Source organism: Propithecus coquereli, unplaced genomic scaffold (genome assembly GCF_000956105.1).
Source record: "Propithecus coquereli isolate 6110/MARCELLA unplaced genomic scaffold, Pcoq_1.0 Scaffold166, whole genome shotgun sequence".
Taxonomy (NCBI): Eukaryota; Metazoa; Chordata; class Mammalia; order Primates; family Indriidae; genus Propithecus; species Propithecus coquereli.
The window spans coordinates 5,294,447-5,321,868 of NW_012141191.1; the positions used below are offsets into that span (position 1 = coordinate 5,294,447).

Genomic DNA, 27,422 nt, shown 5'->3' on the forward strand with positions numbered 1-27,422 from the left:
TTTCTATTTTTAGTAGAGACAGGGTCTCACTCTTGATCAGGCTGGTCTCAGACTCCTGAGCTCAAATGATCCACCTGCCTCAGCCTCCCAGAGTGCTAGGATTACAGGCGTGAGCCATCCAGATCTGTTTTGAAAGGAGGTTTTGAGGATATTCTTGCTGCAGTTCAGCTGCATTCAAGTGAGGTGTATCCCTGGTAATAAACATGACTCACGTTCCTTCCTGAGCTGAGTCATGAAGGCTTGGCTGGTTTGCTCGCAGGAGGCAGAGGGCTGCTCATAGGCCCAGAGTCATAGCGTTGGTGCTTGTGGACCACACAGTCTGTCCTTGCCCCACGACCACCATCCTATGGTCTTGCAGAAGTGGGGGATTCCAGATGGACACCAGGCGAAGCCACTGTAGCAGATTATGGTAGAATCATCACCATTCTCGCCAAAATATACTGTTACTGGGGAAGCAATATAGAGGAAAGGGAGTGTTATTCTTATATCTGAACCATGATAGTGAGAATAGTGGAAATTTGCTATCCCAGAATGTAGCCAGTGGATATATTAAACGTGAAGTGAGGAAGTGGTACATAGGAGGATCCCCTTGAGAAACAGTGAGCTTTCAACTTTTTGTTCAAGTGGAACAGCCCAGTGATACACATAGTCCCCAAATCACTTTCATTGACTTTTGTAATACATATTTTTACTTCTAGTGTGTGACTGGTACAGAATTCACAGTACCTCAATCTAATTAAGACATTGACTGCCACACCAGAAAAAAATTTTTTTTCCTCAAGGCCACAGTGACTTATTATGAAATAGAATAAAAACTCTGAAAACAAAAACGATCCTTTCTGATTTAATGAAAAATTTATTTTTTTATTGCTTTCTATGTGTGAGTTATATGCAATTAAATTGTCAATACTAACTGTAACAATAAGAAGATCAGCAAGATTTTCACACACTATATGCTTACATACGCTTCACAAGGCCCCGGGCTCAAAACTAGCATGAGTTAAATACAACTCACATGGCAGTTAATGTGTTAATGAGGATACAATGTGAACATCTAATTTGGAATACACAGGAAAACTGTCTGATTTTCCTGAATTGTCTGTCCAGTTTTTTCTACTCTGCTTTAGGGATTTTGGGTTAATGCAGAGAAGAAATCCAAGCAGATCGATCCTTTTTTTCCTCCTCTAAGTTTGCTTGTTCCCTATTTTAGGGGCCGTTAGGGTATAACTGTTTCCATCGTACAGGAAGGAATTTCAAACCTCCTTCCCTTCAGACTTTCCAGACCTTAAACAGAGCTGGCGATAATGTCACCCAAGTTATTGTTTAAACAGAAGCAGATAATATCCAGGGAAGCTGGAAATAGGATTGCAGTATTACTCCTGAAAGGAACAATTTAATATACTCTTGGAAAATTAGAGTGGATCAAACATCTTGGCAAATTAAATGACTTTAATTCCATTGTTGGATGGTCTGATTTAATCACTCTTCTTTATGAATTTTTATTGCTCACCATTATAGACTGAGATTCTGGCTCCATAAAATGTGAATCTAGGCTGCTTCACCATCTGTGAAGCTTCAAAGAGCACGTGTACTTGCCCATGTCTTCTACAGCCTTTCTTTTCTTTTCCCTTTTTTACGTAAAAATATGCACTTTTAAAAACACCATTATGTCCTTAGTATGCAGTTGTTTGGGATCTTAACGTAAATTTTCATGGCACCTTTTCTACTCACTCCTTTATGATAAAAACATTCTAAATGTTTTAACTTGGTCACACAGAAATGCTGCTTTCTAATACTTATCATTCCTGTCATTTCATAGAACATGCTGAAAGAACTTTTAAATGCCTAAAGGATAATTTAGCCCTTGAAGACTCCTTAAGAATTATAGGAATAGAAGAGGTCTGGTTCACTGGGTCTGTCCATCCCTGGCTGTTTCTCAGAGGACTTCATGCATTTGCTCTCAGACCACAAATCCTAGAGCTAGACGTTATGTGACTGGAATTCTGCTCCTAAGGACCCCAAACGAATCAGAGTTATAAACTCAGGATCTCAGAATGAGGAGCGTTTGGATAAGCAGATAACACCGTATTCAGTGTTCATACACAGGCCTTTGCAAACCCTTCTTTCATCTGTGGCTCTCAGTGTCTGCTTCACTCCAAAACAGTGATTTCCTAAATACAGCTGCATGCCTACATTTCATATTGTTTATTCTCCAAAGAAGCCATTACTTAGAATAGCCTCACAGACCTCCAAGTTGTTGCAGTTCAACCACCAAGATGTGCTGTAGAAGCTTACTGTCATTTCTGTTGCTTTCATGAAATAGAAAAAATTTTTTTTACGTTTGGCATGAAATCATCTCTCACATTTCCTCCTAAGTCAATCTCAGACTACCTGGTGCCATTTCACTGGGCTCTTCTAAACCACATACCTTCAGTCCCTGTGTACAGCTGCTGTTAGGAGATGGCTGCTTCCTTAATACTCTTCTTTGCAGATGTGTGTAACGTGGATCACCAGAACAAGGCGGGATATACCCCCATCATGCTGGCGGCCCTTGCCGCCGTGGAAGCAGAAAAGGACATGCAGGTTGTGGAAGAACTCTTTGGCTGTGGGGACGTGAATGCCAAAGCCAGTCAGGTGAGCACACTTGCTTCCCGTGCTCTCGATTGCAGGTGTGACCGGTGGGTACCACACAGGCCTGCTGTGATCACTCTGCCAGAGCAGACAGTGACACCACGCTTCCCACCAGTGCACTTGCTCGCCAGCCCACCCCCAGTCCACGTGCTGCCCTTGCTGACCAAACACACCAGTGAAATATTCGTTTAAATTTTGCATTGGAAACTTCTCCCTCCCTTGCCTTGCCCTTCTGTTTGCAGAGTTTGCACAGAAATGGTTTAAGTCGGCCTGCATGTAAGTGACTAGGAGTCCACATCATATGTCCAGTGTCTGTTGTTTCCTGTCTCCCTGTTGAAGCGTCTTCATGCCAGGCATAGTGTCCCGAGTCCAGATGTGTTCACAACTTGGCTTTTATACATCTTCTGAACTCTCCAGTTCATCGCTATGATGAGACAGATCCTCCAAACTGAAATGAAAATTGACTCCTTTGTAATCGTCCTTAGCTTCCAAGAAGCTAGTTTCTGCATGCCTGACCCCGCCTGCCTAAGTAATACCATGTCCAGTTTTTCCCCTCTTGTCATCACACATCACACTCTTCTCTTCCCCTCCCCCAGCACAGCCCCACTACAGGCCCCCGCCCAGCTCCGTACGTACTTCTGAAATCCGCTGTCATTCCTTCCCACAGGCGGGGCAGACGGCCCTCATGCTGGCAGTCAGTCACGGGCGGATAGACATGGTGAAGGGCCTGCTGGCCTGTGGGGCCGACGTCAACATCCAGGACGACGAGGGCTCCACAGCCCTCATGTGTGCCAGCGAGCACGGGCACGTGGAGATCGTGAAGCTGCTGCTGGCCCAGCCAGGCTGCAACGGCCACCTGGAGGACAATGTGAGCTGTCTCCCTTGCGCCTTCAGGCCAGGGCCTGGGGGGCTCAGCCTTGCGTGCTGTTTGGCAAGAGGGAGAGAATGAATTCTCCTTTATTCTCTGTGGATTACGCTGCCATCCAGGCCACCACCCAGCTTGGCTACGCTTATTATGTGCAAGCTAATACTCCCATTAACTGAAGCCAAAGGCAGAAAGATAAATAGGCCTCACCCCAAAATTCACAAAAAGAAGAAAGTACTTTAATGGGCATGTGTGAGAATGGGCATTCAGGTGGTGAAAGGGTTTAAGATCACAGAGGTCGGGCTGGGTTGGTTCTGGTTTTGAAGGTTTATCTCTGCAGAGCATAGGTTAGACCAGAGCTTCCTTCAGCTCAAAACACCAGAAAGAAAGGAAAAATATCCTTCTTTTCACTAAACTTCAGATACCTCTGGGCCCAAGCCAGCAAGAAGAGCAGCAAACCAATGGGGGTTTTTACTGGGTTGAAGGGTTGACTGTCTTAGCAGTTCAGCTACCCCCACACTGCTGAAACACGTGCTGCATTCGTGCCACATCCCCTTAAATTGCCCTTGAGGGGAGAGAGTTTCCAACTTCTCTTTCCTCAAGGACAGCTTGTGTTAGATGAGTTTTGGTTTTTGTTTGTTTGGAAGAAAAGCAGCTCCCAGAACTCAGTGTGGGAGGGAGGGACCATACGATTAAACCACATGTGAACTATTTCCTGCTGCTTTTGACAGGAGGGAAATCCCTATTTCAAGACTAGACAGAAAATAAGTTGTACTGACTTTGCCTTGGTACTCCTTTTACATCCATCTAACTCCCTGCAATTTAATAGAAATCAAGCATTTAACTGAAATTTTCTTTCCTGTATCTGGTGTTTCCCTTCTACTTAATGCAAGCCACCTCTGAGGTGGTTAGGGCTTTAGGATCTCAGCTCCTCTCCAAGAGGAAAGTTAAGAGATAGCTGGCAAATTGCAGGGCCTCCAAACACACACCATGGTACTTGCCTGGTTATTTGTAATTATAAGAAAAAAAGAAACTAAATTATGTTTCTACCCCTGTCTTCTCCTCCTTGTTCCTTTCTGGTGGACAGAATGGCTGGATAAGAGTTCTTCATGGGCAGCCTGCACTCTTTCAAGATCCACAGAGCACGGACCTCGCCGCTAGATACTGTGAGGCACAGACAAAGGGAATGGGGTGATTCTCCTCTCCAAGATTTCTTGAGGGTGGAGGCTTGCCTCATTCATCTTTGCATCCTCAGACCTCCACACTTAAAGGTTCAGAGAAGTTTCCTAAAGGAGTGAACAAATGGCTGTATTTGGGGAACCTTGTCAATTGCTGGACAGTGTTTTGTTAACTTGTGGCTGTCTGGAAGTTTGAGAAACCCAACCTGGCTTGTTCTTTCCATCTTATCTTAAGGATGGCAGCACCGCGCTCTCAATAGCCCTGGAAGCAGGACACAAGGACATCGCTGTTCTCCTCTATGCCCACGTCAACTTCGCAAAAGCCCAGTCTCCGGTCAGTGTTGTACATTTGGCATTTGTAAATAGGCTGAAATCCACCAGCCTGGCAGACCCCCACCTTGGGAAATTGACAGACGCAGGTTTTATGTTGGTTCTGAAAATGGAAGTTTTAGTCTGGAGCTTAAGAGTTCATCGTGTCTGCCACACCCTGAAGGCCAGGAGAGCTGATGTTTAGCAGAGGCTGGGCCCTGCTTGTCTGCACAGAATAAAAACCTCTCACATCCTCATGTGGAGGTTTTTATTCTGTGCAGAATTATTCAGATGGCACACCCCAAGCCCATGGATACGTATCAGCACAGTTTTGGCTTTGTTCCTAAAGCAGACGGTGGGCAGCCTGTAGTCGAGAGTTCACTCTGGGCAGTTAACTTGGATATGGCACTGCTGAGTCTGGCTGACCCGGGAGTCATGGCTGGAGCTGTGGACATCTGTCCCCTATACTTGGCCAGAGCTCTCAAGGCTCTGGCTCACAGGTGGTTTTGGCTATGAGGGACCATGCTCCTATGTCACAGGGGACATATCTGCCTGAGGTCACTTATTAATCCCCAGTATTTTTCCTTTCCTGGTCTCTAGGGCACGCCTAGGCTTGGAAGGAAGACATCTCCTGGTCCCACCCACCGAGGTTCATTTGATTGATTACATGCAAATTGCTCTCCATTTACACGCCACCATTAAGCTGCTAATTGTTCCTGTTGGGGTGACAGATACTGAATGTATACGTGTTGTGCCTGAGCGCACCAGCAAACAGAAGCATAAAGCCAAGGGCTAAAGGCTGAAGCTTTCACAGTGCAGAGACTGCCAGCCTGGGCACGCATGCTTCCTTTCTGGCCATCATCTCTCTGTGTAGGGCACACTTTAACCCAGTCTCTGTTGCTGTTGAGTCTCTGCTCCGTTATGTACAGTTGTAGGAAATTGTAACCTGACCTGAATGGGCACCTTCTGTTCCTTCTCTCCACTCCCCCACCACCACCACCACTAAGAAGTGTCAGGTTCTCACTGACGTCATGTTTTAAAATTTTTCACAAATATTTATATTTACTAAATGTGGAATCATTGGAAATCTCTTCCAAAATTCCATCCCAAGGTGATGTTCCTTTTGTCTGTATTCTTTTAAAGTAAGGAAGTTGCGATGACTGACTATCAACAACTTAGGCCTGGGCTGGTAGTTTCTGATTTAAAAATAGAAGATGGAATTCTCAAAAAGTATAGAACTTACAAAAGGAAGTATTTTTAATTGGTTTTATCTAGGTGGATGTATTATACGACTTTTTATATAAAAGGTGTCTATATGAAATTGACACAGTATTTTCAACTTTTATATTCTATAGTAATTAAAGACATGAAGAACTATATGTAACATTACCATATTTTTATTAATAATGGCACAACCCTGTATCTATTGATAAAGGTTCGATTGTGTTAGAGGAATTGGCTATTATTTGCCTCTAGAGAAACATAGTGTAGTTCTTTGTATTTATGGATTGATTCCTTCATACCATGTCACATTTACTTTGGTCCTATATGTATTTAAATGTTTGAAGTGCCTTAGACTCTTGCCATATCTCTAAAATAAAATTTCATTAAGCTCTTTTCCTTGTCCCTGCTTCATCCGCGACAGCTGTCTGCCCTGATCCTGTTGACTTACAGCAGTGTCGGCAAACGCTGATGGATGGACTGAGCACGGAGGGCAAGTGTGCGGTCTGCTGGTCTTGGACTCTGGGCTCCAAGGGAGGAGGTGTCTTCTGAGAGCACTTGTCCATTTCCGCAGCTTGGCTCGAGACTCAGGTTGCAAGTCAGGAGGCTGAAATTTGAGACCTTATTAGGCAAACAGCTTATCAGACAGGTAACCTCCAAGGGGAGCCTCTGAGTTGGCTCTTCTCAGGTGCAGAAGCAATCCTTGACACTAATTTTGGGTGCAACTGCTGGGCGACTAGTTGAAATGTGTAGCAACAAGAAAGGAGAGATGAAGCTGAACAGACCTTGCATTTCAGAATGCTGTTGGCCAAACGGTACCTGTTTTCAAGTTCTTTTTAAAGAGTACAGAGAATTGGGGCCATCTCATTAAAATGGAGAAGCATGACAGCCAAAATTCAAACTAAGTGTTTTGGCACAGTTGCTGATGATGAATTTTGACCAAAGCCATTTGGGAGAGCCAGGTGCATTAGAGAAATATCATTGAAACTTTTCTTTCCCTCCTTCCTTCCCTCCCTTTTTTAAATTTGAGCTCAAGAAAGAGGCCAGAGGCCGGGCACAGTGGCTCATGCCTGTAATCCTAGCACTCTGGGAGGCCGAAGCGGGTGGATCGCTCAAGGTCAGGAGTTTGAGACCAGCCTGAGCAAGAGCGAGACCCCTCTCTACTAAAAAAATAGAAAGAAATGATCTGGACAACTAAAAATATATAGAGAGAAAAAAAAAAAAATTAGCCGGGCATGGTGGCGCATGCCTGTAGTCCCAGCTACTTGGGAGGCTGAGGCAGATGGATTGCTTGAGCCCAGGAGTTTGAGGTTGCTGTGAGCTAGGCTGACGCCACGGCACTCACTCTAGCCCTGGCAACAAAGCGAGACTCTGTCTCAAAAAAAAAAAAAAAAAAAAAAAGGCTAGAGAATAGATTTTTCCAACAGGTATTTCATCTTAATGCCTGTTTCACAGAGTTGATGTGTGAATCTTTCAGAGAAGAGCTTGGGGAGCAGCAGTGAGAGTGGCGTTGGCAATGCAGGCAGACCTGGGCAGTGACAGACTAGTCTCCTAGGACCACGAGGGACTGTCCTCTGCCATGAACCGTGAAAATGAGGTCACAGCCACCTGGAGTCATAAGCCTCTCTTTCCCTCTCAGGACAGACCTTTTAGCTCTGGGATTCGGACTAAATTCCAGTTCAGGTAATTATTCAAGCCCAAGTTCCTACACATCCAAAATGGCACAATAAATTAAAGCAGAAGAGTGTGTGTGTGTGAAGAGAAGGAGAACCCTGCGTTGTCTGTCCCTGAACAGTAAGACATGCCTTTTGAGCAAAGAGGACTGTACCTCAAGTAGACTGTGGGCCTAGAAATTTTCTTTGTTCCATCAGAGAAAGGAAAGGCATTAATATAAATGCATTAGAAAATAAATCCCTACGTCTGCGTGCTACACTTTAGATTTCTTGGGCTAAATTTTGAAAAGAAAGTGAATCTTATTTTATCTTTGAGTGAGGTCTTAAACAATTATGTATCTAACCTCCGGGTAACGCACACTGGCTTGTGCCTTGTTTAATAACACGGGGCAGTTAGAATGCTTTTTATCTTGGGATCTTGGCACACTGTATAAACAATCCTGATTATCCCATTGGTACAGCTGTGATTTATGGTGACTCCATAAAGGGATCTGTGACAGGAGGCTTGGGCAAGGTCCCCGAGTGAGGCTGGCATAGGACTGGAGACTCCTAATCTTGTTTTCCAGCTTAAGTTAATAGAAGGCTAAACCTTTAGGTGACAGTGAGCCAATTTCCCAGAAACCTTGCCCTGGGAGTTGAGCAGCTGAAGGCTGGAATCTACCCCAAGACAACAGGAATGGAGCAGTGGGACCTTTGAGAGTTTAATATTCAGAAAGCAAAACCGACAACTTGCCCTGCCACTATTACAACTAAACTGATGACTAAACCTCTCAACTTTTCACTTACACAGATGGGCAATTGAGGGAGGTGCTTCTGGAGAAATTCACTGGAGTCACTCTACCTAACACTGGTCCCAAAATAAATGAAGTGTTGAGCCCTTTCCTGTAAGTTATCAATACTCTGAAGACAATTTTATCCCTGATGTTTGTAATACTGAAATACTGCAGATACGTGGCAATCCCTGCAGATGGAATCAGGTAAGAAAACTGCTATTTCTCCCTCAAAAGGAAATAATGAACGACCACCCATAACCTTTCTCTAAACCCTGGTATGTCCTTTTTTGGGAGCCTGCTGCAAGTAGAAATACTTTCATGATGCTTTTGTGCAAGCTCTCCCTTCACAGCGTTTGTGAGAACTTTGAGAGGGCTGGGGGAAATGCAAATTTCGAGGCTGCCCTGAGAATTCTCATTCTTTACGTCTGGGGACCTTGCATGGTTAACAAGCATCTCAGGTGTCTCAGTGTGTCCTTTGGTCCACACTGAGGAGTTGTTACTCCCAAATTATGAGACAATATACATCTGTTTTTTTCCAAACAAGTAGGCAGGATGAGGGAACTGAATGAAAACAAGAAATATTGTATGTTATCTCTACTGTATCAGGAGCTTGTCTTTTGCTGTTGATTAAGACACTAAATTCTGACCTACAGAGGACAGGAAAAAGAAGATACCACACAGTCTTTGTGTGTTGTTTATCCATGTTCAGTGGCATTTCTGCATCTCCTGGAGTACTTTCTAGAAGGCTAGGATCCATTTTACTGTGCTTACAGGGCGCAGAGGGGCAGCTTAGTACATAGATGACAGCAGCTGAGCAGGCAAACGGCTCTTGGAGTATTTTCCCAAGTTAATCTTTTCCTTCCCCACTTCCTCAGGGAGCTGGACTGTTACTGCTCAGGAAAAAGGCCATGAACCATTGCTTTGGCTTTGGAATAAAGACAGCTTTCCATTTTCTTTTTTTTACAGAAAGCACAATATTTTTAAAGCCCTGGGCCTTAGCCAGAAACTATTTAATTCTACTCTCTGCATAAGGAAATTACTAATCATATGTTTACTCTGCTCTTCTTCAGCATGGCTATAATTTAAAAGCCAGCTGATTATAAAGCATAGTTAAGGTACACTTTGTCGAATATTATTACCACAAAAGGAGGTGGCTGTGATGTTCCAGAGCTGCGATGCTCAAGCCCCCAGCTCGCTCAAGCCCCTGGCTATCCCCTACGGGCGGAACTGGACAGCTGCACTGAGCCCTCACAGTGTGAAAGACAGAATCAAAGCTGTAACAGCATCCTCGAGTACCTGTCCTGAAATCTGGTAAGGATTTCACAAAGAAGCTGGAAAACAAAATACCATTTTTTAATGGGTGCATGCTTATACAGAAATGTCTGTTTTAGAGGATATTTGAGGAGGAACTGGCATTTTAGGAACGCAGCTGCCACTGCCTCTCCAGTAAGACCTTTGATAATTTAATAGGCAAGAGGACAGGAAATCTATCCCTCATTTTGAGGTAGTGGAAGCTGCATACGAAATATTCCTGTTCCTAAGACCAAATACCACAATCTTACAAGTTTTACACTTGTTCCCTCTTCCCCAGCCCAGAAGGAACCAGTTTACCTAGCCCTAGCAGCACCTGGGAGGGAGAGGCTCTATGATTGAGAGCAAGAGAAAAATACCTGAGCTGCAAATGGGCAGGAGCTGCTCTGCCACCAGTGGTGCCAGGCAGCTTCATGCGGTGTCAAGATTGGTGGTAGGAGATCCAGTGCCAGCTGGGCAGGCTGCTTATTTCTCATGTCAGGCAGCAAAGACACTCCACTGTGGTCCAGTCTGCTCTGGTAGGAAGTACTGCATGTGCTTAAATAAAACAGGAAATAAAATATTCATTAATTAGGTCGAGTCCCTGAGAGTTCAGAGAGCTCACTCACCCCCAACCCTGCCTAAAATATGTCACCCTCCAAAAAATAATCCTGACTTCTGACAGGAAGCTCACTAGGATCAAATTTTGTGCTTGAGTTTGTAACACCATCTGCCAGGACAGAGAAGTTCCGGTGCCTGGCTGATAAATACTGGTTGAATGGATGAGTGTAACAAAGTAACTGAAGTATGGAGTTGGAAGTCAGGAGAGTGTTGCCCTGAGGGTAGGGGGGAGAGATATTCAGGAGAAGGCCAAAAGGGCCGGTGAGCTCCTGGTCACGCTGATTTCTTGGCCTGTGGGGTAGGTGCACTATGACATTCATTCTGTGACCATTCACTAGGCTGCACACTCATGATCTGTGTGCTTTTCTGTATGTATATTAACTTCAACTTTTTTAACTTGGAAAAAGTGGAAAAAAGTTTGATCAAAAAAGATCTTGGGGCTAGGTGCAATGGCTTACACCTGTAATCCCAGCATTTGGGAGGCCAAGGAGGGAGGATCACTTGAGGCCAGGAGCTCGAGACCAGCCTGGGCAACGTAGCAAAACCCCACCTACAAAATGTATTTTAAAATTAGCCGGTCCAAGATCAAGGTGCCAGTGGGGGGGAAAAAAAAAATTAGCCAGGCATGCACCTGTAGTCCCAGCTACTCAGGATGCTGAGGCAGGAGGATCACTTGAGCCAGGGGTTCCAGGCTGCAGTGAGCTGTGATCAAGCCAGCCTCTGGGTGACAGAGCAAGACCCTGTTTCCAAAAAAAAAAAAAATCTTGGGAGGGAGTATGGATTTGAAGGTTAATAGGATCAAACAGATAAGGAATGAATGTAAAAACCGAAGACTCTGGGCTCTGTTTTGTGAATGTTAACACACAAGTTTGCACACAATGACAAACTCCTAACCTTGACTAGTACTTACCAGGGCTGTTCTCAGATACCCCAGTTCTTTTTCTGGGCACAAGATAGGACATACTTCTTGTCCACTTTTGAAGTCAGACTTGGCCATGTGACTTGCTTCTCCATGAAATATTAGTGGAAGTGATGTGTCAATTCCACATGGAAGCTTTAAAAGCCAGTGTGCAGTTCACCACATCCTGCACCCCATTATGGGTCATGGTAATCATGAAGCACGTGTTGAGGTAGACATCCCATCAGCCTGTGTTCCTGAGTGACTATGTGGCGTAGAGATCCCCTGCCAAGCTGTGTTACAGGTGTACTATGAAAAAGAAATAAAACTTCAATATGTTAGGGAAGTTCAGGAGTGACTTGTTATCACAGTATAACTTATGTTTTCTTCATTGATAGACATTGGTTCCAGGAAGTGAGGTGCTGCTATAACCAAATGGCTTAGTAGTTGTGTGCACAGCAACAAAACTTGTCATTGCAGATTCAATCATAGAACACCAAGAACTATTTGAATGACTACTAATCATCCCAAGAATAGGTTATTAAGTATGAAATGTCCGATTTCCTTAAGTACTAATAAGTTTGACAGTTGATATCTGTGACATTTCCTTTTGAAACTTCTTGTTTTATTTTTATTGTGAAGGTACATCCTCAGTCTTTTAAATGCATGGTTTGGCTTGTGATTATCTTTCAAAATTTTTTTAGAGCAATTTTTCTGAAACCATGGATAAGTCAAAAATTCACATTATTTTCGAATCTGAGTACCAATGTGGAACCAATGCAGCACAGACAGATGGAAATATCAACGAAGTGTTTGGGAAGGATGTGGCAAATGAACACACAGTACATCGACAGTTTGACGTTTGGTGATCTTAATTCCATTTTGGTTCCGTTTTGGTGATTTTAATCCTGAAAATGAGCTGAAAGCTATAGTGGAAGCAAATCCATCTCAACCTACATGTGAATTCGTAGCAAAGTTTGACATTACTATTCCAACAATATTGGACCATTTGAAATAAACTGGTAAGGTAAAGAAGAGATAGATGGGTTCTGTATGAACTAAACGAGTGTCAGAAGAGAAATCATCTTAAACTTGCCTTTCTTTGCTGTCATGACACAAAAGTGAACCATTTCTAAACGTACTGTTACACGCATGATGAAAAATAGATTCTTTTTGACAATTGCAAGCGTTTGGCACAATGGTTGGATAAAGATGAAGTACTGAAACACAGTCCAAAACCGAATATTCATCAAAAAAAGCTAATGGTGTCTGTTTGGTGGTCCAGTGCTGGTATTATCCACATCTGCTGGTATTACAGCAGATGTCTACTGCAGCCAACTGGATGAAATGATGGGGATGCAGCCAAGGTTGGTCAAGAGAGATAGGCCAATCCTCTTGCAAGACAACGTTCGATCACATGTCGCACAAACAATGCTGCTCAAACTGCAGCAGCTGGTCTTGGAAACTGTTCGTCATCCACCATATACATTCCTGACCTTGCACCAACTGACTACCCTTCTTCCAGGCTTTGGACCACTTCTTGCAAGGAAAAATATTCAATTCTCAACAAGCTGTGGAATACGCCTTTCGAGATTTCATCACCAGTAGCTCACTCTCCAGGCTTCTTCACTGCTGGCATAAACAAGCAACCCTTAAGATGGCAAAACTGTGTTGATAGTTTAGGTGCATACTTTGATTAACTGTACTGCTTATTTGAGATATAGTCAACTTTTGATTCCAAATCGGATGTTTCATATTTAATGACCTAATATTAGCACCATCCTAGTAGCACAGAGAGAGGGTCATCTCTTACATTCAATGGATGCCTTAAGGTAACAGTCATCAACTTTTTTGGCACCAGGGACCAAGGAAAACAATTTTTCCATGGGTGTGGGGGGGTGGGAATGGTTTCAGGGTGATTCAAGAGCATTACATTTATTGTGTACTTTATTTCTATTATTATTAGACCGTAATATATAATGAAATAATTATACAATTCACCATAATGCAAAATCTAATGCTACTGCAGATCTGACAGGAGGCAGAGCTCAGGGGGTGATGCGAGTGATGGGGAACAGCTGTAAATACAGATGAAAATTCGCTCGCTCACCTGCTGTGGGGCCCGGTTTCTAATACGCCACGGATAGTACCAGTCCGTCGCCTGGGAGTTGGAGACCACAGCCTTAAGGCATTAAACACTAAATCTTTTTGTATAAGAAAAACCATTTCCTGTGTACCTTGTGAGGCAGATTGTGCATCAAAATCCCCAGAGAGTTTGTGCAAACAGGTTGCTGGGCCCCCATCCCAGAGTTTCCAAGTCAGCAGATCTGGAAAGAGGCTCAGGAACTGGTGTTTCTGACAAGTTGTCAGGTGGTCCTGATGCTGCTGGTCCAGAGACCCCACTTTGAGCAACACTGCTCTAGGGGAAGGGCTGTTATAGGCAGACCTTCCCTCACCTCAAGTGCAAGTACCTGTGGATAGGAGTCTTACATGTCTGTATTCCTTTATCTTTGTGGGGCTTTCTTTTTTTACAGTATCCAGTGACTAGGCCTTATGGTTAGCCTGTTTCCTGCGGAACTTCTCCCAAATTTTAGAAAATGAATTTTGCAAAGATGCTATTGCCTAATGGCAATTCTTTCTACAGCTTGTACAATATATCAAGTGTTTATAAATCCTGTATTTGTCCAAAATTTGGTTTTAGAATTTGGCCATAAAACTTTAACAGCAGTCTTGTAAGGAAAATGACTCACACGTTTCACTTAGAAAGAAAGGTATCTTTCTTTACGTTAATCACAGAGTCCCTCTTTGTGTTGTCTCACTCCCTTGTAAATGCTCATTTAAAAACCATGGTCTCCTCTCAAGACCCCGGTGAGGCCAGAGGAGAGAGTGCGCTGCATCACCATCTTCTCAGCTGCTGCCTCTGCCTGCCCTCCTGGGATCTTATTCTGCCACTGCGCAGCAGCACACAATGGTTTTCCTGTACAGAGCCAGAAGCATCTGTGAGGGAAAGCCACAGGGGCCCACAGGACCAGGAACTGACTCAAGGGTCCTCCTGCCTAAAGGCACATAGTGTATGTCCACAGCTCCGAGGTCAGAGGCTGAGTTGAGAAGAGGGAGAAGACGTCGGGTGTTTCGCTGGGAAAGGCAGCAACTTGTTTGTATTGTCTCTTGTCTATAAATCAATCTCTGAGAGACAAGACTCACTTTCAGTAAGTGCCCTTGCTGAGACTGATTGATGGAAGGCCTTGAATGACCACAGGCACATTAATGAAGTTCCTCATATGCTTCATTCAATCATTGTCAGAATATACGGCCACATGTATTAATATAACCAAATAACCAGAAGCTTGCTGTCTGTCTTATAAACCTTGCTATAGATTCTGGTCTGTATAGTACTTTAAAAGGTAGAATAGAGTACTTTTACTTACCCTTATGTGTCAGTTTAGGGACTCCAACTGAGGATAATCACATTACAATTGATAAAGACCACAACAGTCTTGGATTCAGGAATATTTTTTGGCAGATTCCTGTCTGTGCTTCTAATCCATTCTAAAATTAGGGGAGCCAAACATTGCCATTTCCCACCAAAAAGTCTTCTAAAGATTACATGTAAAGGAGTTTTATCCTGATGCCCATGCGATGAATGTTAACTGTTACAGATGATTCACCCCATCTGTAGACAGGGTATTATCCAAAGCCTATGGAAATACAGGTAGTCACTCTTCTTGACTTTGCTTCCACACTCCTGTTCATTTGATGCCTAATAAAGAATGACTTTCAGCTGTGTTCATTCTCTGGTTTCTACCAAGATGATATAAACACATTTTGTATCACTGAAGACCAATGACAGATATTCAGCTTGGGGCAATGCAAGTGAAGAAGGTATCTGCGGGGACTTATTTTATCTGAAGGTGAAAGGTGCTTCTAATAATTCTTCAAGGAGTGCATCATTCTAAATGGGCATGTCAGTTATTTAATGCTGTGTAACAAACAGATCTCAGAGCCTCAGTGGCATGCAACAATAAGCATTTATTGCTCACATGTGTGGGTGCCCATCAAAGCTGCTCTGCTGACCTTGGCCAGCCTCACTCGCAGACGTCAGCTCATCTAGGCTGACTTTGGTCAGGCCCCTGAGGTGACTGAGCTCTCTGTTCCATATGACTCTAATCTTTCAGGGGGACAGCCCAAGCATGTTCTCATGACCATAACAAAGATGCAAGAAAGCAAGTAGACGAGGATTTTTGAGGCTTGGACTCAGAACTGTCACCCTGTCATTTTAGTGGCATTCAGTCGGCCCAAGCAAGTCACAAGACCAGTCCAGATAAAAGAGATTGAGAAATGAATCCTTCAGTAGGAGGAACTACAAAGCCACATCCAGAGCGTTTGGCTACAGAAGTAAAGGACTTGGAGGCATAAAATGCAATAAATCTATCGTAGTGGGATTCTCCCCCAGTAATAGTTCTGGCCAGGATTTTGGAATTGCTCAAGAGACATACTTCTATTAACTCACATTAATACCTGTAGGAAAGGGTGGGTACGGCACATCTGGTCCACCCTGAGCTTACCTGATGTTTGCAGAGCGTTCTCCATGGTGGAGGGCTTATGCAAGGTCTCGGCCACACTGCGATCACTACTGTGACTGTCACTATAGGGAGCCCAACTGGAGCATCTGCCGCAAAGCATCCAGTGACTACAAACGTAAACAGGAGATAGAAAATGGCAGCATGTTGGAAATTACAGAGGTAGTAACCCAAAAACAGCTGTAAGAAAAGGTTGTCATAGAAGAGTCTTGGGAGCCAGTTTCAAATGATGTTTCTGAGGAGGATAGGGTGAGACGTGGCTGACGGAAGAACTGGCTCTCTCCAGCCTGTTTAACCAAGGAGCTTAAAGCCCAGAGCACTGGGAAACTTGATCTCCGCAGAGAGGGGACTGGCATGAGTCATGTTAGAGTCCTCTTGAGCTCTTAGCTGGTGAGCATTATTTTCACCACAAGCCATGGCTACTTCCTCTGGCCAGTGGGGAAAGGCTCCATAATCATTTCTAAATTCTTGTCTGTGAAGTTGCTATGAGGCAGTCTCACCAAGTAATTCTGGGCAGTTACCAAAAGATACTGCTTTTACCCTTTAAAAAAAATCATTATGGGTACATAATAGCTATATCACACTTACCCTTTGATGGCCGACCCCAGCCCAACCTGTCACAAGGGGGTTGGACATTCGCTGTGCACGTGTGTCACGGCTGAGGTGGAGAAGCTGGCAGAGAGGAGCGCTTTCCCGCTCACCAACGAAGTTAAGGGAGTTTTCATTGCTTAAGGACATTCAGCTCTTCTGGCTTGCTCTGGATATACGCTGTATCCCGAATCTGCTACTCAAAACACTGAGGTATGTATTCCCTGGTCCTATGGGAAAGGTGGAGCGTACTGCAGTCCTCACTTTGGTCAAGCAGAAGTGGCTTTTCAGGAGAACAGGTGGAACTGACAAGGACAACAAGGACAAGACTTATGCTGCTTATCAGGCACTTTCTGACACCTGCGTCCTGACTCTCCTTGTGCTCACAGAGGAAGGCTGAAATGCCTGTGCTTTCTCCCTGCAGACACTGAAACCAAGAGAGATGACTTCTCTCATCTGCTTTAGAAAAAGAGCGCAGGGCAGGTAGGGGGTCCCCACTGCAGCCCGCTCCCAACACCACGGAGGTTGTCTTCTCTGTGCATAGGTTCCAGAATCACCAGGGCCAGGCTCATTGCTCCTTCGACTCCCTTCTAGGGACACCATTTTCCCAAAACCAAAATGGCAAGCAGAACCAACCTCGTTTGCTGAGGTTGAGCAGTGGGGTGCCTGACACAGTGGGGTCAGACCTGTCCAGGAAGGTAAATTCTACAGGTGGTGCACGGCAGGTTTCAAGGCAGTCACACATCTGAAGGGCAGTTGTGCAGAAAGGGAGGAGACAAGTTCGGTGCTTCTCCAGGAGGAAGAGGGTCCAAGTGCTGAGCCCAAAACCCAACAACTAGCACACAGCAGCATGAAAGGTTTATTCAACTAAACAGATGTTCATTCAACTAAATAAACTCGAATGAGCACCACTAGTCAGTCCCCCCCGCAGGGGGCCTTGTTAGGGGGTGTGGGGGGGCATCCTTCTCCCCAGCCGGCACTGAGCCCACTTCTGCCTCCAACCCCGCGGACCCCCTTCATTCCTCACTGCAGCCCAACCCAGGGGCTCCCCCTCTCTGCCAGCAGTGGGCACACCCAAGTGAGCCAGTCGTCTAATAACAAGGTTTGTAAACAGGACATTATGGGTTACAAAAATCAGTGTAACTCTGATTATTTAAAACAACTGAATGAATCCAAAATCTTGATTATATCACATATAGTATCATTCCATGAAGCTTTAAGTATGTGTGTATCTGTACATATGTATGTTCTGGGTCACAAAGTCAGCTGTATTTGTTACAGGGAGCAGAGCAGAAGTTTACAATGTTTGCAAAGCCCAGGTCTAGAGCACACTGCCAGCAGATCCTCCAGAGTTCCTCACAGCAAGGAACACTGGGACGAGTCATCTTCAAGCACCCATTCTGACTCATTGTGAGTCAGGGACTTGGTGGAGGGGGAGGCACAAATGCAGGAAAAGATCCAGCCCCTGCCCATAAGGGGCTAATGAGGGGGTGACAAACACGCCACATGTGAGTAAAGAAAAGCTAGTTACAGCACAGCAGGCCCCTGAGGCAGGCGGAGCTGGGGCTAGTAGAAGTGCCATGGGACAGACAGGGGTCTGGGAAGAAGGATCTCAAGCTGTGTCCAAAGGAGACAACAGCCACAAAAGTGCTGGAGAGGACTGGGGGTGACCTCACAGCAGGCTGAAGCTGGACGGGACCTGCAGGCTAATGTCACCACCTCATTTTTTTTTCTGGTAGCCCCGTGGCCTATAAAAGTTTCAAAGTTGGTAGCAAGTGACGTTCTCTTTTGAAGTTAGCCTACTTCTCTCTCTCTTTTTTCAATACTCCTTTTTAATTATCTTTGATTTTACATGTGGTAAAATATATATATAACATGAATTTTGCCATTTTAACTATTTTAAGTGTATAATTTAGTGGCAGGAAGTACATCCACAATGTTGTGTCTCACCGCTATCCGTGTCCAAAACTTTTTCATCACCCAAAAAAGAAACTCCATAACCATCAAGCAACGACTGACCATTCCCCCTCCGCCAGCCCCGCAATAGCAGCCTCAATTCTACTTACTGTCTCCATGCATTTGCCTGTTCTAGATCCCTCATGGAAGTGGAATCATGCAATAGTCGTCTTTCTGTGTTTTGTCTGTGCTTTATTTCACTTAGCATAATGTCTTCAAGGTTCATCCCTATTGTAGAATGTGTCAGAACTTCCATCTTATGGCTGAATATTGCATTATATCTATATGCCTTTCCTTTATCTAGTCATCTGTTGATAGGCACTTGCGTTATCACCTCATCATTTTAAAATGAAGGAACTGAAGCTCTGATTGGCTCAGAATTAGCCCACTACTTGGTGGGAAGCGTGATCAGAGAGACCAGGCCTCCTACCTCCTAGGCCAAGACTACTGAGTGTAGTCTTAGCTTTGCCTTAACATTCTTTTATTACTATTTCACATTCTAGGCTTGGTGCAGTGGCTCATGTCTATAATCCGAGCACTTTGGGTGGCTAAAGCAAGAGGATCGCTTTAGCCCAGGAGTTCAAGACCAGCCTGGACAACATAGTGAGATCCCATATCTACAAAAATTTTTTTAAAAATTACCTGGTGTAGTGGTACATACCTGTAGTCCCAGATACTCAGGAGGCTGAGGCAGGAGGATCGCTTAAGCCCAGGGTTAGACGCTGCAGTGAGCTACAATGATGCCACTCCTCTTAGCCTGGGTGACAGAGCAAGACCTGTCTCTAAATAAATAAATAAATAAATAAATCACACTCTGCTCTGGTGAAAAATAACAACAAACCCTTATATAGCACTTAACTTCGTGCCAGGCATCATTCTGAGTGCTTTATACATGTTAATTCATTTTCTCCTTACCACAAACCTACAAAGCAATTGCCATTACTATCCCCTTTTTGTAGATGAGGAAACAGAAGCATAGAGAGGTTAAGTAACCTGCCCAAGGTCACATGGCTGTTAAGTAACAAAGCCAGGCCTATCTGGCTCCAGAGTCCCTGCACTTAATCACTTCACCACACTGCCCCTCTTGTGGAAAGAAAAGCATTCTTTGCCAACATTATATTTTTAGTGGTAAGCAACTCAAATTCCAGATAGGAAATAAACTAAGGTACCCTTTACCTGAGATTAACTCAGAAAGACATGTTTATTCCATGGGAAAGACCGCAAATTGAGTTATACCTGCCTTTCACACAAACATCGATGGCCCCAAATTCTGCATCATGCTCGTGAGACAGTCTTTCCTCTGACCATGATGATTTAGCAACAACAGGACACATGAAAATCCTTCAGGCCCAGAGGTAGTTCCCTGACACATTCTAGACCTTGCTTAATTAAAGACACTGACGTCTGATTCTGGGGATGCCCTTGCTTCTGAAAGCACAATTACTCAGTGTTCTGTGTGCCACTAGTCCCACACTCCGGCCTGCCATGGCAACTGTAAGTTAGGGTTCAGCCAGTACCCTACAAAACCCAGATGCATCACACAAGCATCCAAGAAGCCTGCCCTAGTTACATTTAGGTCATATGATGCATTGAATAGGAACACAGAAACTTCTAGAGCGAAAGCCATAGAGAATCCACAGCTGCTTTCTCCAAGGCTGTTATACTTGGAAATGCAAGTGATGAGGACATCACTCCCACCCTAAGGAAGGGGAAAAGAGGAGGCAGGCCTCTGTCTCCTGTCTCCTGTAAAACAAACAAGGACACTTAAATTCCAGTCACTGTGGAGGAAATATATTATTAGAAAGTCTGAGCTAAGGGACTCCGTGTCCTTGCAGGGTGGCTGTCTGAGTTCTCCAGGTTGTGGTTTTAGCCAGCAAGTCTAAAGACTTTAGTTGATCAGTCAACGAGAACAGAACTTATTTACCTGCCACGGGACCTCAGGCTGTAGCTTTGATAAGACCCTCTCAAGGTGCCCTTCCAAAGCAACCAGCTCACTTATTTCTGCTGTTTCCTTTTTATTTAGGAAAGCCTCAGATTGCTAAAATAGACAGGGTTCAAATGCACTGTTATTTTCTATGTCTAGTCATTTTAGAATTTTCTCTTCAACCATACCCATCAGTATTAACCAACGTCTCCCACATCAGAAGGAAGGCACCAGAGGACTGAGGATGATACACAGCATGGGGTTGGGGTGGGGGTAGGGACTGTTCTCCCTGCCACAGATTGGAGACTACGGTTCCAGAACCAGTCTCTGGTGCTGAGTAAGACACCTTCCCATCTCGGCTCTGTACGTAACACCTGTGATACCCCTTGTATTAGGTTCTCCAGAACAGAACCAACAGGATATATGCAGGTATATGGAAAGTGATTTATTATGAGGGATTGGCTTATGCAATTGGTAAGGCCAGGAAGTCCCATGCTCTGCCATCTGTGAGCTGGAGAGCCATGAAAGCCAATGGTGTAGTTTTAGCCAAAACCAAAAGGCCTGAAAACCAGGGGCGCCGATGTCTGAGGGAAGAAGATGGAGGTCCCAGCTCAAGCAGAGAGGAAATCCGCCCTTCGTACGCACTTTCACTCTATCCAGGCTTGCTACAGACTAGACGATGCGCACCCACACTGGTGAGGGTGATCTTTACTCAGCCTACCAACTCAAATGCTAATCCCTTTCAGAAACGCCCTCACAGATACACGCAGAAATAACGTTTTACCAGCTATCTGAGCCTCCCTTAGCCCAGCAAAGGTGACACATAAAATTAACCATCACACTCTTCTTGCCTGGAAGTCTTCACAGATGAGTGTCCTTGAGCACTAATGAAGCCCGGGAACCTGTCCAGAGCCAAGGCAAGAACGAATCCATGCAAGTAGGAAACCAGCAAAACCCGCAGGCTACAGCACCCTGCGGACCCCAGCACAGCCACACCAACAAGCACCCACCAACCCTATCCTGGTTACACTCAGGTCATGTGGATCACTGACCAGGAAGAGCGAAACATCTAGAACAAAAACCAAAGAGTATCAGACAGCTGCTTTCTCCAAGCCTGTTATAGTTGGAAAAGCAAGTGATGAGGAAATCAAATGAGCTCGTATGTGTGAAAGCACCTTGTAAACTTGCACAGGTACAGTGGAAGTATTAATATTAGCTATTCTGCTAAGGGTAAGGTGATCGTTTTCTTGCGTTTAGGTTGTTCATTCCTAGTTTCACTCACCGGCATCCCTCCTCACAGCACACGGCAGTCACACAAAAACAAATGTCTTCCAAGTTACCTACAAGCATGAACAACAGCTGGGCCAATGGGTGACCAATTATGCTGCAGATGTTGATGTTCAGAATCGACTGTCCACTGCAGCACTGAGCCCAGGCAGGCTGCTCTGATGGGGAACAAAGAAAAAGAAAAGCAGCCCACTGGGCAGGGAGAAGGTTTTTCTGAGGAATGTGTAAGCTGTCTTTGTGGGTTGTAGGGAGGAAAAGGGTCCTCCCAGGAATTAGGATCTGCTGTGAGGCAGCACCGCTTGCTCCTCTCCAAGTTGGACTAGCTGATCCCACCGCCCCTCTGGGTGTGCTGTATGACGTTCAAGGCTCATTGCCAGGACACACATTAGCCAGGTAGTCGCCAGTCCCTGGTCCTCCCTCCGTAACAGCGATTATGTCCATCCCCTTCTCCCACTGCTTCTACCTTACTTCAATGCACCACCATTTGTTTCCTGGATTGCTGCAAGTTTGCCCAAACTGACTTCCCCACCGCCAGCATCGTCCCTTCAGTGTGGTCACATTATTCCGTCTAACACCACTTGCCTCTGCTCACCTCCTCCTGGGTCCGCTTTGACAAAGCTTCCTCCTTAATCTGGGGTCAGCCCCATCACACTCCTCCCACTGAGCCAAACCAAACTGCCACAGGAGTTCTTGACTTTAAGCCCTCATGTCACCCACGTTATTACTCAGAACTTCTCCCCAGTATGTTCAACAAAGAGCTGAGGCTCCTTGCGTCCTCACATTTTTGAGCATCAAACACTGGTCTCTTTTGCCAAGGAAATTCGTCTGCATGATTCAGAGAAGTACAGCCCCTACAGGGGTTACAGCAGATGGATGGCTTTATCCACACCTGTGGGTATACTGGTAGACAATCAGGACTGATCAGGACAATATACTCCTAACATATCTATCCATTCGGAAGAAAGGCGATCAACATGGAGATTAAATCCAGTTTAACACAGGATTAAAGAGGCAAAACACCAGCCTTCTCTGGAAGGTTTTGAGTTTTAGGGCAGGAAGGTGGTCTGTCTTTGGCATGGTGCCCCCTCTTTCCCATTATGTGGCTGACAGCCTCACTCTCTTCCTCATTTCTCTTTTGACCAAAAGTTTGATTTGTGCTCTGCTGTTTCTTTTCACTAATGAAGCTTAAATGACCAGCAATCATGGCATGCAAAATAGAATGCTTCAGGCTGGCTCCGTGGCTCATGTAGCAATCCCAGCACTTTGGAAGGTGGAGGTGGGAGGACTGCTGGAGGCCAGAAGTTTGAGAACAGCCTGGGTGACAGAGCAAGACCCTGTTTCTATGAAAAATAGAAAAATTAGCCAGGCGTGGTGGCATGCGCCTGTACTCCTAGCTACTGGGGAAGCTGAGATAGGAGGATCATTTGAGATCAGGAGTCTGAGATTGCAGCGACCTCTGATGATGCCACTATACTCTAGCCAGAGTGACAGAGACTCTGTCTCCAAAAATAAAAAGAATACTTCAGACTTCATATGGTTATGATTAAAGTGAAAGATTCTTCATTTTTTGAAAGCATGTTCCAGCCTACTTTGGAAATAGCAAGTGAGCCATGGTGACTCAGGTTGCAGTGAGCTATGATGACGCCAGTGCAGCCTGGTGACACAGCAAGACTTTGTGTCTTTTTGTTTGTTTTGAGGCAGAGTCTCGCTGTGTTGTCCTGTGTCTTAAAAAAAAAAAAAGCAATTTAATGGAGTCTTTGCCTTTTGCACAACTGATACATATATCACTGCTCTCTTTTTCCCTTTACATTTTTGTTTTTCATTCTTTAATTTCTCCTTTATGTCTTGCAGTAAAGTGTAAAACATTTATAGTTTGTGTATATATTTAATAGTTGCACATATCTAATGTAAAAGACTGCAGGATCCATAGCAGTACATATCCTTTTCTTAATTTAAAAGAATGAAGGAAGCAAGAAGTGAGAACGATACCCAGCAGATCCAGGCCAGGAAAGTGGTCTGCCCTGTGGCACTCTGCCACCTAGTGTCTACATCTGGATACTGCACTCCCCTTGGTATCCCGTGGTGTGTGAGAGGGATGGCGCCCTTCCTCCCTTCCACCATATGGCCACTACCATTATGATTGACCCCAAAGCTCTGCAATGGAGAACAAGCGCCACCATGCTACCCGGGGAAAAGCCAGGAGCTCTGGAACCAGACAAATCTAACTTAGACTCCTAGCTTCCTCCGTTTACTAACTGAGACTTTGGGCAAGTGACTGTACCTTTTTAAGCCTTAGTTTCTGCATCTGTAGAATGTGGATAATAATGATGCCTGCCTCTGGATTCGTGATCACTGAACTTCTAGAAAGCCAAATAGATTAAATGAAATATCATAAAGTGCCTGCAAATCATAGATCAATGAATGCTTCATGAACAAATGAAAGAGTGGAATTAACTGACTGAATAGACTTGGAAAGCAGCTCAGGCCATCAGTTCAGCTTCCTTCCCAAGGCCTAAGTCTCCTCTTCTGAGGAACCCAGTAAGGTGAGAAGCACAAATGGTGGTTGCTAAAGTGAGGCTGTCTTTCTGGAGTTGCAAGTCCAAATTCACAAAGACAAGAAATTGATTAGCTTAGCTGGGTTTGGGGTGGCCCTCTGGTCCAGACAACTGACCAGGGGTCTGCTGTGTGAGTTAAGGGGACCAAGAAGAGGTTGGTCCTCGTGAATTGGACTGACATTCTGGGTCGTGTTTACTACACCACGTGAGGACCTGAACCAAGTAGCAGTGGCAACAGGCTGTGGACGGGAGAAACCCTTCTGTGCCATAGAATTAGGTCTTAGAAGTGAACTGCTGTGAGGGTTGAGAATGCCCCTATCTCTAGACTCTAGACATTGAACTTCCAGAAAGCCAAATGGGTGTGGACTGATTTATCTCATCCATTTGCCTCTAAAGAATCAACTGGTACAAGTATCTCTTTAATTCCCACTTGAAACCCAGAGAAATTAGATTCCTTGGTTGATACAGAAATAATTTACTCTAAGCCAGAACCCAGGTCCTCCAAATTCTGGTTGAGGTGTCCATCCATGACAGCACCATAGCCAGGCAAAAGGCAGCCTCCAGAGGAAACCCGGCTTTCTGAAGACAACCCTGTGAAGGCTTGACGGTCTGGCCGGGAGGCGTCATCTTCTAGACATGCCCCTTTAGGCAGTAAGTATGTGTTTCTCTGCTCTTTAATCCTTGATGACTGCCCTCCCACAACCTTTTTTAAAAAAACAATTGTCTTCTCTTTCCTATTAGCCTTTTGAACACATTTTAACTTTAGGAAACACAATTAGAATAGAGCCTAACTTAAAAATTCTTTTCACAAAGAAATGAATACCTCATAGGGTCATTTATAATCTTTTTCTCTGTTTTTTAAAGTTTTTAAAAAGCAATATAACATTTTAAAAATAGTACATTACAGAAGCTATATGTGCACTGTAAATTATTATCAGAAAATCAGTGTGGCAGACAGACTCCATGGTTGTTCCCATGATGTGGGCCTGTGGTGTTCATGCCTTTGTGATGTCCCCTCTCTTGAGTGTGGGTGGGACCTGGGACTTGCTTCTACCAATACAACATGGCGAAGGTGACAGGACGTCAGTTCTGCAATCATGTTACATAAGATTGTAACACCTGTCTTATGAGGAGACTCTTTCTGGTTGGCTTTGAGGAAACAAGTGGTCATACTGGGAAGACCACATGGCAAGGAGACGAGGGTGGCCTCTGGCTGATAGCCAGCAAGAAACAGGCCTTCAGTCTGACAACCCACAGAAACCGAGTGCTGCTAACGACGACATGAGCAAGGAAGTGGGATCCTTCCCTACTCCAGCCCAGATGAGACACAGCCCCAATCACCACCTTGATTGCAGCCTTGAGCAGACACAGCTGAGCTGTGCCTAGACTTGTAGAAAACTGTGGGATTACAAATGTGTTGTTTTAAGCCACGAAGTTTATGGTGATATTGTTATGTTACGATAGGTAACTAATACAATTAGATAATATTATACAAATACAAAAAAATTTTTATATTCTCACTACCCAGAGATTACCTTGATTAACAGCTTCGTTTATATCCGTCTGGTAAAGTTAGTATGTTGTCATTGAAAAAATAATAGTTAAATGGAAGAAGCACATAGGTCAAAAAAGGAAAGTTCCTCCCTCTCTTCCTTTACCTTGTCCTCTATTTCCACTCCCCTGGGAAAAACACTGTTAACAATTTGGTGTGTTTCTCTAATTTTCACAGAGATGTGTGTATGCCTGTAACAATACAGATAATATACAAACTACACATTTATAGTATACATATATAGAATGCACACATGTAGAAGTACACTTTACATATTTTTAAGTACACATGCATAGTTTTTAAAAAAATTGGATCACTTTATTTTATTCCAGACTAGCTACTCAGATCAAAGGCCTGGGAGTTACCTTTGTTTTGGTCTTTCCCTTACCCCCTACATCCAAAGACACCAGTAAATTCCCTTGTCTCCATCTTTGAATATAACCCAAGCCTGCCTAACCCCACCACTCTCCACTATTTCCATAAGCCATGCTACCAACCCCTCTCGCCTGTAGTATCGGGCTCTTGTCCTGTCCTAAGTGGTCTCCTGCTTTGTCCTTACCCCCTACAGCCTGTTCTCCACACAGCCGCCAAAGCTACTACGTTCAGACCTGAGTCAGACCATGTCACTCCCTAGCTCAGAACCCACCAAGGGCTCCCACCCCATGTGGAATAAAAATTATAGCTCTTCCCACCCCTACCAAACCTTCACTTCCACTGGATGATCTAAGAACCGTCAACAAAAGTACCAAAGTTCAGAATGAATGGTGAGGCTGAGGATATATTTGAAAAAAAAGATGGAACTGTTTTAAAGTGAGAGTTTTCAAATGTGTTGAGCCTTCTAGCTCCCTGTACCCCAAACAGGTATCAGCATCCGCGGTATGGCTGGGCCTTCACTCGTGTTCTTTATTAGCATTCCGATGCTGATTACAGCTGCATACATAGGGGAAAACTGCTGAAAGCCGGACTTTAGCCAAAATATCTGATCACTTTTACTTTGTCCACATAGTCTGATGTTCTATTACCACTCCAGAGGACTTTTTTCTAATCTCTTAAGAAACGTTTATTGAAATCCACAAAGAATTTCTTTATCAGGAGGGCCATGCCTACACTGTGGACATTCTCGCCGTCTAAGGGTAGAATGGCCTTGGTAAGACTAGCAGTCATGGCTGCCTGAATTAGAATCCTTCCATAGCCCATAAAACGAAGTTTAATCTCCTGACCGTGGCATATGTAGCCTCAATATTCAGACCCCACCTGCCTTGGCAGCCTTGTTTTCCTTTCTTACTCACTCACCACTTCCTGCCCACTACACCCCCCTCGCAGCCTTTGCACAGGCCCTTCTATCTCCTTTTTACATACCCAAATTCTACTTACTACCTCAAAACAATTCACATCCTAACCCAAACATTCATCACCTGCTATAGTTTGACTATGTGCCCCCCCAAAAATCCTTTTTTTTTTTTTACACTTAGGTCTCTGATCTCTTGGAATTAATTTTTGTGCATGGTATAAGGAAGGGGT

General features: G+C 44.5%; 1 protein-coding gene across 1 annotated transcript in view; it reads left to right on the forward strand.

Annotated features, from left to right (window-relative positions):
• Nucleotides 1–6,599, forward strand: part of KANK1 (KN motif and ankyrin repeat domains 1) — a 65,372-nt gene extending 58,773 nt beyond the window's left edge. The window contains exon 11 of the mRNA XM_012641620.1: nt 5,584–6,599. Coding sequence (XP_012497074.1) covers nt 5,584–5,646 — 63 coding nt within the window. The 3' untranslated portion in view covers nt 5,647–6,599. The remainder of the gene's footprint in view (nt 1–5,583) is intronic.
• Nucleotides 6,600–27,422: the final 20,823 nt, after the last annotated feature.